Source organism: Notothenia rossii (genome assembly GCF_949606895.1).
Source record: "Notothenia rossii genome assembly, chromosome: 10".
In the NCBI taxonomy this organism is placed as follows: domain Eukaryota; kingdom Metazoa; phylum Chordata; class Actinopteri; order Perciformes; family Nototheniidae; genus Notothenia; species Notothenia rossii.
In genome coordinates, this window is record NC_136908.1 from 53,880,943 (window position 1) to 53,900,692 (window position 19,750).

The 19,750-nt window shown below is 38.2% G+C and overlaps 2 protein-coding genes and 1 long non-coding RNA gene across 3 annotated transcripts; 2 read left to right on the forward strand and 1 right to left on the reverse strand.

The window, feature by feature from the left end:
* Positions 1-767: 767 nt before the first annotated feature.
* Positions 768-12,989, reverse strand: gys2 (glycogen synthase 2). The gene is made up of 16 exons (XM_079654964.1): positions 12,718-12,989; positions 10,875-11,056; positions 9,628-9,819; positions 8,797-8,982; positions 7,015-7,159; positions 6,662-6,779; positions 6,350-6,470; positions 6,088-6,194; positions 4,576-4,635; positions 4,368-4,446; positions 4,126-4,239; positions 3,532-3,658; positions 3,106-3,201; positions 2,608-2,771; positions 2,240-2,320; positions 768-1,375 (listed from the first exon to the last, which is right to left on the reverse strand). Exons 1-16 carry the CDS (start codon positions 12,839-12,841, stop codon positions 1,169-1,171), a joined length of 2,103 nt encoding a protein of 700 aa, XP_079511090.1. The 5' UTR covers positions 12,842-12,989; the 3' UTR covers positions 768-1,168.
* On the forward strand, positions 6,997-9,985 carry LOC307022265. The gene is made up of 3 exons (XR_013803346.1): positions 6,997-7,120; positions 8,806-9,010; positions 9,604-9,985. It is a non-coding gene; the product is annotated as an uncharacterized lncRNA (long non-coding RNA).
* Positions 12,906-18,921, forward strand: kiss2 (kisspeptin 2). The gene is made up of 3 exons (XM_079654965.1): positions 12,906-13,025; positions 17,237-17,604; positions 18,612-18,921. The coding sequence occupies exons 2-3, from the start codon at positions 17,493-17,495 to the stop codon at positions 18,872-18,874; spliced, it is 375 nt and encodes a 124-aa protein (XP_079511091.1). The 5' UTR covers positions 12,906-13,025; positions 17,237-17,492; the 3' UTR covers positions 18,875-18,921.
* Positions 18,922-19,750: the final 829 nt, after the last annotated feature.

The following is a 19,750-nucleotide window of genomic DNA, read 5'->3' on the forward strand; positions in this document are numbered from 1 at the left end:
ACATATATATTGTATATTGTCATTCCACAATTTAATGTTAATTTTCTCTTTTTATCACCCAGCTAAGGAGAATCCAAATGAGGTGTATTTCCAGGAGCTGCCGGTGTGGAAGAGAGAATACTTTTGATCGTCTTTCATACATTTCATTTCTTCAGTCCTGTGTAAAATTCCAGTTGTTTTGTATCTATAAATTATCTGACAATGTTTGAAATGTGATGTTTTAATAAAAGGAGTTTGAATCCATAGCACTATTGGTCTGATATTGTCAAAGTGTTTTAAACTTCCATGATAGAATATTCAAGGTATGTTTCAAAACCATTATGACACCCAAAATGTCCTAAAGGTCATACAAACAGTATTTATGATGACATATCAAGTTTACAGATAAATCAAGGTTTGACGATATTGTCATGTAAATGAAGGATGTTACCAAAGAGAGAGTTGCTGTTTTTTAAGCGTAATTTTGCAGGTCAAACTTCATTCTAAAAACACAATTGTTGTGCAACGTCTCTGAAAACAATAGGTGGACATAATGGTAAGAAAGTAGAAAAAACAAACGTTACATTTATAAATACCTCCGGCTATACGGATACAATAAATGTTATGGTAATACAGTATATGAACCCAGCAGATCTAATCAGCCAACTTCACTGCTGGACTTTGTTGATTAACCAGCATCTTAGCAATGTAGCATACATACTCAAATATGACTTTTTCACTTATATTTGGCTAAAAGAGGACTAAAAAATCAACACAGCCACTCAGGGTTGTAACTTGTAAAATGTATTTATTTGTTGTATTAATTTCCGGATCAAAGGTAGACAACATTTTGTTGTTTCTTTGTAACTCGAATGAGATAAAACAAGTACATTGAAAACACTTATGGGCCAAGACCGTAGCCTTGGGGAACACCACAATTAAACTCAGCTTCAAAACAGTAGTCTAGGTTATGTGATGGACCTCATCAGGTCTAGTTGTTCCAATACAGCAATATTGCAAGCATCCAATGTCACAACACTTTCAGGCCTTTCAATATTTTGTCCCTAATCTACATTTTCTGACTTTATTATTTTTAAAACTGTCAAACAATGGGTGACTTAGTGTAAACCTGTTTATAAACTTCAGCTTCTAATAGTCAATCTCAGTATCTTGACTCTCCAAGTTGCTTTTACTTGCCCTCCTGCACGTCCCCCAGCACAAAGGGAGCCTTGATGTTCAGTCGATCCCTCTCGGCCTCTTCATCTTCATCATAGGGCTCATAATCATCATCATCATCGTCGTCATCCTCCACATCGCTATGGTGGGGGGTGGAGTGGACGGAGGCAGAGGGAGAGGCGGGTACCGAGTAGGGCCGAGGGTAACGGAAACCTTCTGTCTGTAGACACAAAGGTATAACTTCACATTACTCTGCTACCGTAATATTGTCTGTAGGTAAAAAGCTGCAATGTGTTTCGAGAGTAAATTTCATTTTCATTAATCCGGCTATTCCTTTCTTTCTTCCTCCCCTTTTCCAGCCACCTGTCCGTTTTCTCATCTCCTTTTACTTGTCTTTTATTTGCACTAACATCCCATCCTTCTTTATCCACTCTTCCCCTATTAAAGCCCAACTCATACCGTCCTGCCTTTGATTTCCCCCTATTCCCATTTTCTTAATTTATTTCGGTCTTGTCCTTCAAATATGTATCAAGACTTAATATTTTGCATCAAATATCGGTGCCCAGCGATGTACGTCATCACACTCCACGATGATGTCCTGTCATTCATCCAAATGTTAGGCTGTCAATTAAATCAAAAAGTTTCCACTGTGTGTGTTGGGCAGTACAGGAGACTGATTCTCATTGCTTATCAAGTGTAATAAATAGAGCCAAATAAACAATTATGAATATTGTAATGTGAAATAATATCAATTGGTAGCTGCTGTTTGAAACGCTAAATAACCTACAACCATGTAAAGATTTTCACCCCTCCCAAATAGGAGGATGACACCCATTTCGCATCCCTTTGTGGACATTTGATTTACTTTTAAACATCATTTTATCTACCACTTCATATTTATTTTCAAATGATGTGCAATGCCTTGTTTTAACATGCTGTCACAAAACAAAAGCATAATCTTAATTGGGATCAATAAAGTATATATTATCTCATGTTATACAAATTATTTAGATGGAGCGTTGATTGTATCCATTCTCTAGTTCTGTCACTCATTCTCCATAATTTTTTAAACACATTTCCTTACCTTCAAAGGGGCCATGGGGTCCATCTTGAACTTGTCGGGGAAAGCCCTGTTTAGTGCCAGATGGCGGGCGTGTACGTAGAACTGCAAAACACAAGTCAGCAGAGATCTCCATCAAACAACTGTACACGTTTGACCAAACATCTTGGTTTTCTTCGGTTTTTTTTAAACATATTTTTTGTTGTACTAATACTAAAGATAACTCCACATTTACATCCAGTTGAAGAACATAATGGTGTTCGTTCCAATCAAGCTCAATTTCAAACAACCTAATCTGCTGTTTAAATAAATCACTTTTTTCTTTAGGCAGACAAACGGATTCAAAGACTGCTGTCAAACATCTATTTAGTGCCGATGCAGGGGAAACTGACCCGTCCCAGGTATCTCCAGTCCAGCAGGTCAGACAGCCTCTCTGTTCGGTTCCTCTGGATGATGCGCTGGCGCAGAGACTGCTGGCAGAAACTGAACATGAACTGGGTCAGCTGGTTACACGACTCCTCAGCTGAGCGGAAACGGCGGTCCACGATGTAAACACCTGACAGAGACAGAAGAGGGAGAATAGACCAGTGTCAATCTAAAAGTCCCTAAAAATGAAACAGCTCTTGGAGATTTGAGATGAATCAGTAATAATAATACAACGTGTGTGTGTGTGTGTGTGTGTGTGTGTGTGTGTGTGTGTGTGTGTGTGTGTGTGTGTGTGTGTGTGTGTGTGTGTGTGTGTGTGTGTGTCTGTGCGTGTGTGTGTGTGTGTCTATGTGTGTGTGTGTGTGTGTGTGTGTGTGTGTGTGTGTGTGTGTGTGTGTGTGTGTGTGTGTGTGTGTGTGTGTGTGTGTGTGTGTGTGTGTGTGTGTGTGTGTACTTGTCCACACCGTAGGCAGCAGGGTCTGACACATGCTCCTCCATGAAGCAGCCGAAACCTGACAGGTTGGTGGTCACACTGGGAATGCCCATAACAGTACACTCACCTGGGGAAATACAGCACAGCTCACAAAAGGTACGGTATATTTGTAGTAATGTGAATTGGTATCAAGTTAGAAAACACCCAATCAAAAAGCCATCCAAACGCTCCTCCATTCGTGGCTGAAGGAGCGGATTGCAGATTATACACAATGTTTACGTGTAAGTCAGTTAACAATGGGTCATATGCCTTACCGGTTCCACAGAATTCACAAGGACTAATCTTTCATTGCCTCATGTAGAAATTTGTAACTGCAGTGCCTCTGAATTCCAGTAACATGAAACGTCTGTGTGTGTGGAATCTGTGGATGTATGTGCACATTGAAATGATAGGTTACCAGGTGTGTAACCCCATGGTTCATAGTAGGAGGGGAATACTCCAAGGTTGCATCCACGAACAAAGTCCTCGTAGTCCATCGGCAGCAGAGGACTGGTGGAGGACAGGAACTCAGGGTGGAAGATAATCTAGAAGATGGTGTAGAAACATGAGAAGTAAACATATTCTGTCACTACCAGGATATTATTTATCGATGTTTTGGTACCTTCCAGCACATTGTTGGATTCTAGTGGCTTTGGTTAATCCCTGATTTCTACTCTAAAGCCTCTAGGAGTGAGTTTTCACGAGATGTAATGCATACATTTTTGTACAGACATTGGTGGTTCCACGAAAACAAACCCTTTTCCACGAACAACACCTTGACAATGACAATCTTGTTTTATTTTGTGAATTAACAACGGCCTATTGACTCTAAAAGCTGCTAGAATGGCTGCAAACGTTTAGCCTCTTAGATTATTTTTACGAAATTATTTTCACTTGAAGCCCTTCTTGTTCCGACCGACATTATGTCAGAATTGTACTTTATTATCACCAGGCAATTTGGAAAATTCCCACAGACTGACACCAGAAGACAAAGAGGAAGCCCACTGTCTACCTTAACGCGATCGTTCCTGGAGTTGAACAGGCCGATGCGTCTGACGTTCGAAAGAATGGGATCTGTTGCGTCGTCAATCATGTTGTGAGTGGTTACCGGAGGGAGGGTGTGTCTCTGCATGGAGTTTTTGTTCAAAAGAGTAGACAGGTGTGTTTTGGTCATTTTTATTTTCTCAAGACTCGTCAAAAAGATGCCAGTATTTGTTTTTATTTTTGAATAGAAGAATATATAGGGTCCATTACCTGAGTGGCGTAGATGGCTCTCTTCATAATTGTGAAGTCGTCTCGATCCAGAATGGAGTTCATGTCAGGGATCTGCCCTCTGGACAGAGCAAACAATAAAACACAAACATGAAACACACATTCTCATCATTCATCAGGGAGGACCAGTGTGGGTGTACACATTGTAAAATCAATAGGACTGTGGGTTCACCTACAGTGTCATACTTACTTTAGCAGAGCATCATACAGCCTGTTACCAAACTTCTCCTTCACAGTGTGAGCTGTATCCCTGGGAAAGGGAAATGGCAACCTTTTTTAGTAATGTATGTTAGGGCTGCCCGATTATGGCAAAAAATCATAATCTCGATTATTTGGATCAATAATTGATATCACGATTATTAAAAACGATTATCCATTTACTTTGAAAACATCCATTTATTGAGAAAAAAATGTGAACAGTATGTTTTTAACAGTTGATTACCCTGAACTTTAAAGGGGACCTATCATGCAAAATGCACCTTTGTACGTCTTTTATACATGATTATGTGTCCCCGGTGTGTCAGGGAACTCACCAAGTGTCAGAAAACACAACCCTCTCTATTTTCCTCCATACCCAAATCTCTTAAAAAGGGGCTGCAACAGATCTGATACAGACTGGTCCAGATTTGAACACTTTTCTGACGTAAGGACGGTGGCGCTACGGCTATTGGGCCAACTCCACCAATCAGGAGGAGACAGCCACGGACATTGCCGTTCGAAAGCGCTGGAGACGCTGTAGTACATATTTCAGGCCACCAGATGGTGCTGTTCTCACTGAATCCGAGCATGAAAGGCAGTGTTAAATTGAGCGAAATGAGGAATGGATAGAATGCATGATCTGTTTGGTATTTTGAAAAATAAAACTTATATATATACCTTATATAGGTATGGCCCTACAATATATTATCCAAATATAGCATGATAGGTCCACTTTAAGTATAATTCAACTGAAAAACCAATAAAAAAAAGTTAATAAAAAAAATGAAAATTAATAATAATAATAAAAAGATAATCGTTTTATTTCGATTACGTTGTTTTCATAAATCGTTACAAGCCATAATCGTAATTGCGATTAATTGAGCCGCCCTAATGTATGTTTTTATTTATTAAGTAACCGAGACTCGCAAAACCCAAATTCATATGCTGAACATGATATGAAATGGGAAACTGAGACCGACTTGTACAATATGGTTGGTGCTGCAAAGAAAAACATTTGTAAGGAGCAATAATGACCACCCCCTCTACTGTAATAACAAATACAAAAGGAATTTGGATTTTGAGAGACCATGCTGGAGGATTTGAGCAATGCTCATGTACATTGTTCAACCAATGTTAACTTTTGTTACAATAAGAGAGTAATATAGGTAATCAAAACAATCTTCAGTGTCAGTCACACTGTTTTTAAACCTCAACCTCCTCCCGAAAGAGGCGTTTATGTGCTACATCAACCTCACACCACTTATGATCTTCGGCCCTGGTCTAAATGTTTGTTACTGTATAGGTTATAGCAGAAGAAAGCTTCTCTGTCACTGTAATTACTCAAATCCGATTATGGTTCATAATTTCCATCAGAACAATATCTGCTGATGTCTCAATTATAAGTTGATTTTGAGTGTTAGAGGCTTTAATACATACAGTAAAAAGTGCTTATACCGCATGTTTGTTAGTATTGAACTGTTACGTAAAACAAATCAGGTCCTACCACAGCTGCTTGCGTACCGCCTGTCCCTTCAGTGACTCCACATTGAAGTTGTTGGTTTTAGCTGGCATGATGAAGAAAACTACCACTGTCATATCATTTTTGTGGACCTGTGGACAGAGTGAGAAAATATGAAACAGGGGAACAAAAGTGATTCTTTTTTCGGATAAAGAAACGGAAAATATGCACATTATTTATTTAACAAGGTTATAATTCTTTTGAAGGTCGACTTTCACACTTTTCATTCATACAAAAAGGACCTTACCCTTAGTAGGTAGTTGAGTCTTGACAGTGATTCAAGGAAAATATCAGCTCCCTTGTTGGTAAACTCATAGCGTCCGGCGATGAAGAAGAAGAGCGTTTTGTCGAGGTCGAAGTCCAGGTGACTGCCAGAATGAGAAGAATAACAATCAGGTCTAGGGGAAACTATACAGTCATGAATACATTGTTTCCTAAAGTACAATGTTTAAGATTATATGGGAATGGCCCTGAGAAAATACACTTTATAAATCACTGAAAAACACGAGTTTCCTTTTACAATCTAGAGATCTAAAACTACCTACAATTAATTACCCACCCGTAGAAGTGTCCTCTGATAAACTCCTGGATGCAGGCCTTGCTGGTGGTGTGCAGGTTCTGAAACTCATGCATGGCGGAAAACTTCTTCACATTCAGGCCATTGGGGGTCACCACATCTGTGCCATCGACACAGCAATAGTAGAGCTTTAGTTTCAAGTTATTTATAGTCATGTACACAACCACCAAAAAGCAGTTATCATTGAAAAATCTGATCCTATTGCCCTAATCTGTCTGATAGCTTTGAAGATATCTGGAGTTGTTTGGACAAATAGATCAACTGACTGACTTCACCATCCTCACAACAAAACACACTGTGGAGTATCAAGATGCAACGGTGAAAGTCTTCCCTACCTGGCTTCCTGTGCAGCATATGGCTGGCTTCCACAGCGGTGATCTGGGAGACGGTGGTGAAGACGTGAGCACAGTGCACCGCCGCTCTCTCCAGGCAGCACCGATGGTAGATATGCCTCTCACCCGCCTCCTTGTCAACGTTGAACTAAAACACACACAGACAGTTTTAATACCGGAAAGCAAGAACAATACGATGTAATTAAATCATTTTAAGGGACTGTTAAACAATGTTAGGATAGGGTGGTTGGAAGAAAACACACCCATTCCAATATTGATGTTGATAGCTTGTGCATGTCTTCATTATGGGTGTAATATTAATATTTGTGATATAGTTCAGTAGTCGTTGGTAGATTGGTGCACATTCCCATGTCAACAGAGACAGCTGCCGTTAAATGCTATTGAAGTTCCCTGCTTTCTGGAAAACTGTAACTTACACCATTCTACATACTTCGGCCATGGTCTGAATGCAATTAATCCTCTCTCTGTAAGATATGGTTGGACTAAAGCGGTTTACATAGACCTGACATACTGTAAATGTGAGTTCATGTTTTATTTGCTTGGATGGATTAGCATTAGCGATCTGGTTAGCATCGCACAGCTAATTCAACTGTGAAATGCTCGCACAATCTAAGGACAGACAATAGAACATGAAACGAGAAAAATAAGGATTTCTCTACGTAACAAACCATTTTAATTTAAACTAACAACATTTCACTTTTTATTTTCAAAGTACAACATGTGTTTGAAGCTCTCTGAATCCATTTTACGCTTTGTTTCCCCTATCATGGCGGCATATAGTGCATTACATTCAACATTTCAACGATGAAAATGCTAGTTGATATTAATCCACTTAAGTAGTTGAGTTCTCCTGGACTTCCTATCCAGGCTAAGGGTTACAAACATCTTGGAAACTATCGATTGAGCTAGAGAGTGGCCTTTCGCTCCATGCTGACCTTTAGGATGTGCGCAGAGCAGAGCCAATTACAAACCTCACACTGACCCCCCCACACACACCTCAACATGCCTAATGATGCTCGAAGTGGCTTTCAAAGGCTACAACTTTTTGGCCTGAATGTGGAAATGAATATGGTTGAACAGAACTGTGAGTGCATGTGTGTCCTTAATAAAGCCTTGTGTTGAATCACATGTGCAGTAAGAGAGACACGTTTTAGGTTTGGTCAAAGGTCATATCTGGATATCCTGTCATGTTGTCAAGATTGAGATTGATCTATTTCTAGACTCTTAGACCTTTTCCAAAATCCGTGAAATATATTACTTGAAAACCAATTGAAACCAATGAGGATGACTATTTGTAAAAGTTAAAATGACTGGCTACTCCATACTGATTTTACTCACTTTTCCACTGTATACAAATAATTTTAAATTGTCTCAATGAATGCAAAATGAATGCTTATTCAGATAAACTGTTTATTGGAGTCTTTACTGAAGTTTCAGTTTGTCATTATACAATGATAAGTCAGGTGGAAGTATAAAAGTAGGCAGGACTTAAACCTTTTAAAAATATTTTTTACATTATTAATTCTATCACAAATGGTTCCAGATTTGATGTCTGTGGTAATTTAACTAATATGAATTATATATATGAATAAGCACCATGTAAGCTATGAATATAAACTGAACTGAAAAAGGCCTAAAACAAAGATTTGACTGAAAACACCGCCTGCAGATCTCCAGCTTGTGTTCATATTTGTTACAGTCTAGTTTTCAGCAGTGTGTGAATGCATCTATATTAACTCCACTCCAACCTTCCTGGCCTCTCACCTTGTCCAGGTTGTTATAAAAGTCTGCATTCCCAGCACAGAGATACCGTCCCAGCAGGGTGGCGTGTGTGGTGAAGACCGTTGCCATGGGAATCTTGCGGCAACGGGAGAGAATAAGCCCTGCACCCGCCTGCCACTCATGGAAATGACCGATGACATTGGGCGTGTCTCCCAGCTGGTCTATTAACTGGAAAACACAAAAAACACACGCTTTTGTAAGCAAAAAAAACAGCAGGAAGGAAAAAGTGGAATTTGAATTCAGTTATAGAGTGTTACAGCGAAAAGTATTTTTGTAGGTCAACCGGGAAGTTAGCATCGCCACGGCTAGTTCGTTAAAAGCCATTTGGATTTTCCATTGGATTTTTGATAATTGCAGAAAATAAACTCTGTGGCAAACAAACGCTTATCATACTTATACGTTTTGTTCCGCGGGATAATTTCCACACATTAACACCACTCTTAACATTTTTTAGGCTTAAGTACAATTGCCACTAGTAAATAGCCAACACAATGCTGTATACAAACTACATGACGGTGACATGACTTCAACTCAGCATCACTAAGCGAGTTTTGCGTGATGACGTTTAATACATTTCATTTAGCCACTTGTTAGCAACCACAGTTTTTAAAAAATGTTTTACGAGTGCAGGATTAACTGACTTATGTATGTTGTAGAAAAAAACAAGAAAATCTCATAAGCTTGTATCAATGACATACCTTATTTCAAGCATCTAACCTAAAACGCCTTCAAGAAACAATTGACCTCAAGACGAGAGAACCCAAAAGTGCTAAACTCCTTTTCTTTTAGAACTCAGGCTGCCCAGCTGCTGACCTCTTTGAAGAACCAGGCGATGAGGGAGCCCAGGATGAGGGAGTCATTGGCCTCCCGGTCGTTGTAGGGCAGGCCGATCTGGCAGGTCTCCCACAGGTCCCCCTTCCAGCGGTCCAGGTTCCAGGCCGCAGAGCCAATATCAAACAGGATCACAAAGGGGCTGCCCTCGATCAGCCAGCGGCCAAAATGAACCTGCAGCATCAACATCAACAACATTGATATATTGTGATTTGAAGGGTGTCTATTACCATCTGGCCGGGGACAACAGCTGGAAATTAGCCATGTTGGCTAGAGCTGCCCCATTTACAGTTTTTTGTGACAGTTGATTGGGGACTGTCCACGACACTATAAACAAATAAACTAAGAGGTACACTCTACAACTGTTACTAAGCTTAAGCTTCAAAACATTTGGCTTGAGTTTCAAAGCATTTTGCAGGAGTAAGGGGAACTTGTACATATTTTGGGTCGGTTAAACTTACTAATATGTCGGGAAAGTCAAGAAATGTAGGTTGAGTCAATTTACTGTTTGCATTTTACTGTAAATGACAGAAAAGATTAGAGCCTACAAGAAACAGCAAAGGCTAAGTTGTTCTTTATGTAAAAACAATATGCATAACACCACATCAAATCAAATAAATTAGGACATTTTAGACAAAAAAAGCGAGTTGAGTAATACTTCAATTGTTCTTCTTTATGTTTTCATTCTAACCCCTTCATCAATTTGAAAGCATTGACATAGTACAAATCAAACCGATACGCAGAAGGTAAAGGACATTTCATGGACATGTTAATGTATTATTTATATAACATTAGCAGTGCAAAGGGTTTCCATAACCTTTGCACTTTTATTGCATTTAAATTGTCTATTGTTTTTTTATTTTTTACTTGTACTTGTTTTATAGTGCGTGAGCTGTGCTGTGTGATTTTGTGTATGTTTTGTTTGTTTATTTGAATGTACAGCACTTTGGTCTGGAGGGTTTTAAAGTGCTTTATAAATAAAGCTGTATTGTATTAAATATCTGACAAGTATGTAATCATATAGTTGCTGGTCTTTATTGACGAGCCAATCAACATAGAAATGGTGCAGAGCAGTGATTTTTTATTTTTTAAATGAAGCTACAGGTACACAGTGCAGTCCTGCTCAAGGATACTTTGAGTTTGGGCCACAAATCCTACGATTAACGGCCTTCCTACTTATGTCTCCACAATACACATAAGACATTTCAATTTGTGTAACACACAGTCACCTGGTAGCCGTTGTGGATGAGGGCGTCCATGGCCTTCCTGACGGCGGGGTTGGGGGGCTCGCAGGCCTCCACCTGTGTCTTGAAGTTGTGTTCGTAGTAGGGCCCCATCATGTAGTAGTTCTCCCCCCATTCATCCACCGTGATCTTGGCTTTGGTCTGGAGCACTGTGTAGATTCCTCCAACTTCAAATTGAAAAAGAAAACATGTTTTTAAAACTCTTTCTAAACCTTCAAATATTAACAGATGAAGGTCACTCAGGTTTAACTTCGGGACCCTGTTTTTCCTCAACATACCAATAAAGGTCAAAGATCTGATGGCCTCCAAGATGTGTTTGCAACCACATCTTTTTTATGGCAGTTCAAGTCACATGTGCATATTGTTATTCATGGTTATGATGCTTTAGTGAACTTACCATGTTGATCCCTTTGAAGTCAAACAGATCAGGTTCATAGTCTGACTAGTCAAATGTTTTTGCACATTTCTGATGTTGTCTTACTGTTCAGGTATAGGCTGGTAAATATGACACGGTCACATTTATAAAGAAAACCTAAATTCTACATCAACCATAAATGTTTAATGCAAATGTGTTCATGTTCATAAAGCCCTGATTATTCTGATTAAATGCAAGTGAAATGGGCCAAATATCCATATTTCTAGTTATTAAGAGACTTGAAGAGGCACATGTGTTCCAAGGCAAAAATGAATTTCAGAACTTTTATGCAGTTAGCTTCTCTGTTAGTTTTGGCTCTTGTAAGTCAGAGGAATTATTTGTTTTGATGTGTTGAAATAGTCTTTAATTCAAACAGAAACTCTCAAATTGGTCTTTAGTAATCCTGAGGTTGATATTTAGTTTAGTTTATCAAACAAACAAAGAAGTGTTTATTTTGTAATAGGCCAAAAACATCTGGCAATGATATTTTTCCAGACTCAAAGGTGTCAAGATATAAACATTTTCAAACATAGGTGAAGTTTACTCTTTATATACATCTTGGAGTAACATTCTTTTGCAGGAAATAAGGAACTGGTATTTGGTTGAGAATAATATTAAGATATATATTGAGGAATAAACATCACACATGGATGATTGTTAATATTGTGTAATTAATCTGATATGGTGTTTGTGTAAAATCTGTTTGTATTTGGCCGTATTCAAGAGTATCACATGGGGTAAAAAACAAAATGTGAAGTTACTGTTGGACCGTTTCCACACCAGATTTCAGCCCGAGTTGAATGTTGCAAAACCTCCACATTATCCAAAGTACAGAGATCATGACCCCCACATCAGTAGTATGGCAGAAAGTCAAGTCAAGCTACTGTACATGTGATCATTTATAAATTGTTACGCCAGGAATGTATTCATCCAGTTTATTTACTGTAAATGTCAAAGTATTTTTTTGTTCATGTTTTGTTCTTTAATTTTCTCACATGTATGCATCAGGAGTTTTAAACGGCCAACATATTATCCAAGCGGTTCATCTTTCAGCACTTATCTGCAGGTCAATGTTTAACTTTTTAGAGTGAACAGCCTCTGTCCATGCTCACTGTATTTCAATATTTGCTCTTTAAAGGGTAAAGAGGCACAGATTTACACAAAATATTACCAATTGCCAGACTCTCAAAGTGCTAAAATGAAGTTCCACTACATTTTCTGTATTGGCTTTGATTCCAAAATACTTTGTTTAAACACTTGAAATGAAAAGGCTGTGCATGTCGAAATAAATCCATATTTTCACTGTATAATTTGAATTTTTTTGGATGAAGGCCTTCTACACTTGGAATCATGCATGAATTCAGAAATATCATTTCTTTCGGGTTATTAAAGCCCAATTTCACGTGATCTGACCTTTGTTGGTGACCTCCCAGGCCACCTCAAAGAGCAGCAGGTCCTCCACAGGCAGCTCCTCTTCCTCCCAGGCCGGCAGCACCCCGCTCAGGGACGTCATGGACAGGGAACGAGACAACGGCATCTTCAAAATGTCCCGAGGTCCCACAGACACCGTCAAAATGTTGTTGCAGTGTGTGAAGAAAGGCTTTTAACAGGCCTGCAGGTGGAGGTCCTGGGATCAACTGTGACAATCCTCCAGGACAAGACAAGAGGGACTATCAGAGCTTCTACTCCGCCTACCAACGCTGTGGTTCAGCCAGCAGGAGGTGACGTTCAACACACAAACACACTCTCAAAAATGATTGAGAAATAGTAGCAAAAAACTACAAAAGAATGTATAACAATTCAACAACAATTAAAGATGACCTAAAAAAGTGGATTAATATAACAATTTCTTTAGCAGGACGAATTTCAATCATAAAGATGAATGTTCTACCAAGAGTCAATTTCTTAGCTAGTATGTTACCTTTATCTCCACCAGACGGTTTTTGGGACAAACTTCAGAATAGGATTTCAAATTATATTTGGAAAAACCAATACCCGAGAATCAGATAAACCGTGAAAGTGTGCAAACATGTGGAGAAATGGTGCAATTGGTCCGTAGATCGGCATAGTAACATACCCATTTTTTATAACCTGTTACTACGTATTGGGAAAAAAGCAATCCAATTCCCACAATGGCAAACTCAAGGAATACATTATCTTTCTGACATAACCAACGACCAACGGCTTGATGTCCTTCCAAGAATTGAAAGACATGTATAATGTGCCTGGCTCTTCTTTCTTTTTCTATTTGAAACTACGTACTGCCATGCGCACATATGGAGTTCCTTGGAATCAACCTCTGCCAACACATCAATTAGTTAAGGTCATATTAAGTCCAAACAGTGTGAGTGGCACTACTTCATATACCGTATATATAAAAAACTGCAAGATAAATTAACCGGATATATTGGCATCTCTGCAGTATGGAACGCAGATCTAAAAAATTATACGCAGACTATTAATTGGAAGACAATATGGAATAATATCTCCTTAACATCGCGTAACCACAATCACCAATTGATAGAGTATAAAATGATACACAGATATTACCTGTCGACCAGAAAATGCTGTCAATTAAGGATGATTCCAAGCCCCATATGCCTTCTCTGTAACCAAAAGACTATTGGCACATATGCACACATGGTTTATGAATGTACTGCAGTAAGAACGTTCTGGAAACAGGTTATTGACATTGTATCTGAGCTTATTGGAGTTCACATACCCTGTCTCCCAAATATTGTATTGTTGAATGATGATTCTTCTCTTGACCAACAGAAACATCAGAAAAGGGTGCTTTTCACTGGTCTAACCGCAGCCAAAAAAATAATAGTAATACGATGGAAACCCCCACATACTTTATTTATTAAGTAATGGATATCATCCTTCCATGACCTACTAATCTCAGAGCTGTCAATCGCTTCTGCTAATGAGGCTAAGGGGGAAACATTAGAGGCTATTCAAAGAGCTGCTGATCGGGTAATATCATTCATGTAAATGATGATTGTACATATACGCACACACCTTGGTGCAATTGTAGATTATTAGGAGTTAATCGCAATTCAGCTTAAACAGATGAAATGTTATGTGGGAAAAAAAGGTATGAATGTATTTTATGTGGATAATTTGTTATGCTATAAATTGTTATGCTATAATATAAATAATATATATCATGTATAGATGAACTCAGACAATTGCTAAAAAACATCAGGTAGGATTTTCTGTGAAATGGCAAGATGGGTGGGAAGAGGGGGGGACGGGGTGGCATGGGAAAGGGATTCCCTATATTTTTTCTTTCTTTGTCTTTTCTTTTTCTTTTTGTATTGTCTATGTAATTTGTATCTGTATAAGTCCCTTTTGTGAGGGCAAAAAAAAAAACAGCAATAAAAAGTTGGTCACAAAAAAAAAAAAAAAATGATTGAGAAATGTTGATGAATGAAAGCAGGCCTCTCTACTAGGAAAGAAAGATAGCAACAGATGCAGGAATGTTCTCAATCCTGCATTGTATTATCATTACCAGAATGTTTGCTACTTTACTTAAGTTTTTTTATTCACTTAGATTATTTGAAAGGGACATTAGATCTTCCGTTGCAAACTGAAAACCCACTTGTTCCAAGTGCACCTTTGGCATTATATATATAAAAATTGATATATTCTTAGAATATTTAGGTCAATTTAGACCAATGCACCAGCACTTACAATGGTATTGCTTATTTAAAGAAAATGTACTTGTAGGTTTCTTGACTTTCTGACTTCAAGGTTAATTGCACTTATTTTAAATTGCTAAGTGAAATGTAATACTCAATATAATACTTGTTAACCAACATTAAAAGCTGTACATGTGAAAACTGTACATAAACCAAGAACAACCAAAAAAATGATGATTATCCCTGTCCAATTGTTAAAAAGACCCACTTCAAATAAAATAAATTTACATAGGATATGAAATGATAATAAATATTTGACTTTTCAATGTAGTTATGGTCAAGAAGCCTAAGTAGAGCGAGGACGGCTTTCCAGCAGCATGTTTTGCTGAACTACTGCTTGCAGCTGCAGTGCTATGGAGCCCTCTGGCTTGTGATATGTGTAATGCAACAATGATACTATACTTTGTCGTTTTTCTTATATTTTCAACTTTTTAGACAATACCATGCCATTTTTCTCATATTTGCACTATGTTGTTTTTTGTGAAATTTTCGACATACTATTTCTTTTTTTTTTAGTTCTACATATTATACTATACTATATACACTGAACAAAAATATAAACGCAACACTTTTGTTTTTGCTCCCATTTTTCACGAGATGAACTCAAAGATCTAAAACATTTTCTATGTACACAAAATAACCATTTCTCTCAAATATTGTTCACAAATCTGAACAAATCTGTGATAGTGAGCACTTCTCCTTTGCCGAGATAATCCATCCCACCTCACAGGTGTGGCATATCAAGATGCTGATTAGACAGCATGATTATTGCACAGGTGTGCCTTAGGCTGGCCACAATAAAAGGCCACTCTGAAACGTGCAGTTTTGCTTTATTGGGGGGGTCTGAAAACCCTAGGGTTAAACCCTAACCCTAACCCTAACCCTAACATGTCACCCATCGAGCATGTTTGGGATGCTCTGGATCGGCGTATACGACGGCGTGTTCCAGTTCCTACCAATATCCAGCAACTTCGCACAGTGTCAGGGTCTGGGGGGGTCCGAAAACCAGTCAGTATCTGCTGTGACCACCATTTGCCTCACGCAGTGCAACACATCTCCTTCGCATAGAGCTGATCAGGTTGTTGATTGTGGCCTGTGGAATGTTGGTCCACTCCTCTTCAATGGCTGTGCGAAGTAGCTGGATATTGGCAGGAACTGGAACACGCTGTCGTATACGACGATCCAGAGCATCCCAAACATGCTCAATGGGGGACATGTTAGGGTTAGGGTTAGGGTTTAACCCTAGGGTTTTCGGACCCCCCCAGACCCCCCCAATAAAGCAAAACTGCACGTTTCAGAGTGGCCTTTTATTGTGGCCAGCCTAAGGCACACCTGTGCAATAATCATGCTGTCTAATCAGCATCTTGATATGCCACGCCTGTGAGGTGGGATGGATTATCTCGGCAAAGGAGAAGTGCTCACTATCACAGATTTTTTCAGATTTGTGAACAATACTTGAGAGAAATGCTTATTTTGTGTATATAGAAAATATTTTAGATCTTTGAGTTCATCTCATGAAAAATGGGAGCAAAAACAAAAGTGTTGCGTTTATATTTTTGTTCAGTGTAGTATAGTATGTCAAAAAAAAAACACACGGTATACAGTATGTCAATAATTAGAAAAGAGCGGTATAATATAGTACGTCAAACATTTTCAGAAGAAACGGCATACTTTGAAAATAACGACATTGTATGTTGAACAAATTAGTTAGTCGAAAAACTTGAAAAACAACATAGTACAGTAAGTCGAAGAACTGGAAAAAACGAAACATTTGAAAGAAACAACGTAGTATTGTATGTCGATAAATACACAAAAACGACATAGTATATAGTATGTCTAAAAATGTGAAAAAAATCACATAGTGTATGTCAAAAATATCAGAAAAAACGACATAATTTGTCGTATTAATTAGAAAAATGTAATCTGTGGTATAAATGCCAATGTGTTTAATGCAAAAACAAATTGGTAACTGGTGTACATGGATTTCCAGACTTACGTCACAGGGAATAAAAAACAGTTTCAATTAATTTTTTCCAACTATTGTAAGTCACTTTGGATAAAAGCCTCAGCTCAATAGAATCAAATGTAGTGTAACAACTCAGTGCAACATTCTGCTGCCTCTTTATGCATCCCTGTATCCAAACTGGAACCTGAATTGTGCAATTACGCAAGCCTTGGTTCCGTCAATTATTTAATTTTAAAATGTTTACGAATTTGCCATTTTTCAGCACGCAGGAACATATTATTTTGAACTGGATGAAGGATCCAGAAGCGAACAGAGCTGACAACATTTCCAAGAAGAGCTGATGGGGGACACATTTCAGCAGCAGCTCCGCACTTACAGAAGGGACGCACACCACTGTGATTGGCTGTGAGCTTTAAGTGCAAGAGGTCACCGTGAGAAAATATAAAGCAGGTCTGATATGAGTAGGTGAGCATTGACACTTTTTATCTGAACTGCTCGGACCCAGATTCTGCCCCAACATGAGACTTGTGGCTCTGGCTGTGGTGTGCGGGCTCATTGTGGCTCAGGAGGGACGAAGTGTGGACACAGCTCTGACGGGATTTGACTCTTCACAGAGGACACGCACAACAGGTGGGAAACCTAATGAAATTAAACCAAAAAAAAGGCTTTAATTTAAAATGTCCTTCACGGATAGAGCCCATTTTAGTAGGCAACTTTGCAAAGACAACATATAATCATCTTAAATCTAATAACACTTACTCAATTGTCAATGAAGTAGGCCTCTTTAAAATCAGCTCTACCTACCAAAAAGGAAAAAAGGGAAATATATTTTTTAAATAATGTATGACGGATCTTTTTTTTTTTAGAGCTTTTAGATTATGATTCCTGCCATGGAGCAAAGGGGAAATGATTGACAGTTACCGTAACCTCTATACCTTGATATTATATCCAATGTTTTTTTGCTTACTTTGTTGTTGTTCCACCCTATATTTCAGTCTATTGTTATTAGTTTAATGTAACTTAATTACTATTAACATGTAAATATGCTTTGGGAATGTAAATACTGTTAAGTCATGACAAAATAGCCATTTAAACTTAATGATAATAATAATATAACTGTTTAAGCAAGTCATTTTTCAAATACGCCCTTCTTAAATACAGAACTTTTTATTTTAATCCCAGGCTTAAAGTCTGGATTTGAATATTTAGAAATGTATGTTGAGAACTAAGACATACAGAAAATATAGTTGAATAGGTAGGCTACCTGAACAAATATAAAAAGGTATACTTCTGGGTTATCTGTCACCACTTTTTAAATGGCGGGTTGCTGGCTCCTCCACATGCATTTTTGTATTTCTCAAAATAACAAACATTAATTTAGAGTCTGAAAAAAACAAAAAGAGTGCGTATTTAGAGAGTTTGAAAGAAACAACAAAAAGTGGCGACAGATAACCTAGAAGCACCAATATAAATATGAGCTTTTATGTATGTGTAAGTGAGTAAGATTCAATATAGTCCTTAATTAGTTGAACTTGTTAGGTTAAGTTTAGTCATTATTTGCTTTTTCGCTTGGTTTTCAGAAGCACGTTTAAAGTGCATGTTTAACTGTGAGCGGATGTGTGCTGCTCTTCCCTCAGGGTCCGTCCTCTCCGCCCTCCGGAGGTCTGCAGGAGACGTTCTGACGGAATATGGCGCCCCGTGTGTGTCCCTCAGAGAGAACGAGGACCAGCGGCAGCTCCTGTGCAACGACCGCCGCAGCAAATTCAACATCAACGCGTTCGGGCTCCGCTTCGGGAAACGGTACAACGGCTACATCTACAGGAGAGCTGTGAAAAGAGCCAGGAGAAATAAACTCTCACCCCTTCTTCTATTCTCGCGAGAAGTGGAGGTGCCTATCTGAAACAGATGTGAGTTATCCTCTGAGGACTTGTGTCCCATTGGTAGAATTCCAACATGTGACAAGAGTCTTTCCGCTTGTATGTGAAAATTGCATTTTTCTTGAGATAAAAAGATGTGTTTCTGTGAATACAACTTTTTTACCTACCTTAACTGTGAAATTATTTCTAAGAATCTGCGCTGTCTAAATAAAAAGATGTAATGGACTTTTATTATTTGGTGAAGATGTTCTTACTTTCACAATTAAAGTGCTTTATTCTATAACATAAAAAATGCTCTCTTTCAATTTTCTACAGTTTTTAAATTAAACTACAGACAACACACAGTCCACACGTTGTTCAGCAGTTACGTTGAGCATGATTCAATAGGCATCATTCATTACTTATTTTGAAATACTATTGAATATTAGTTAAATAAACACATTACATTACATGTCATTTGTTAGACACATTACATTACATGTCACACTCTCTTGAGGAAGCGGAAGGAACGTGTGTATGAGATTATTCTGTCAAATTGAAAATGTAATTTGGGACGATGTCGAAAATGTTGTCAAATTCACCCATCAATAGCATATTTACTATTAATAAACAAAAAGCTAGTGTTACATTTAAATCCAGAAATCTGTTCAAAACTAATTTCATTTTAAATTACAAAAAAAAGCGTAACTTCTTCTGGCTCAGTATCACAGAATGTTGTATCGATATTAGTACATTTTGAAATTGTATATTAATACCTTCCCTATTTATGATTCCCAAAATGTTATTGACCGAAATGTTTGGGATCTGTTATATTTTTTCCACTAATGTAGAAAAAAAAGATGAACAGCATTACCGGAAAAGGCTACAGGTGTATAGCTTTTAAACAAGGATTTCATTCT

Coding starts and splice junctions, on each gene's coding strand:
- gys2 (XM_079654964.1), bottom strand. CDS start 12,841: ATGCCGTTGTCTCGTTCCCTGTCCATGACGTCCCTGAGCGGGGTGCTG. Junction 7,160..8,796: donor TTTATAACAACCTGGACAAG/GTGAGAGGCCAG, acceptor TGTGTGTTTTAG/TTCAACGTTGACAAGGAGGC. Junction 3,202..3,531: donor ACCATGGGGTTACACACCTG/GTAACCTATCAT, acceptor GTATTTCCCCAG/GTGAGTGTACTGTTATGGGC.
- kiss2 (XM_079654965.1), top strand. CDS start 17,493: ATGAGACTTGTGGCTCTGGCTGTGGTGTGCGGGCTCATTGTGGCTCAG. Junction 17,605..18,611: donor ACAGAGGACACGCACAACAG/GTGGGAAACCTA, acceptor CTCTTCCCTCAG/GGTCCGTCCTCTCCGCCCTC.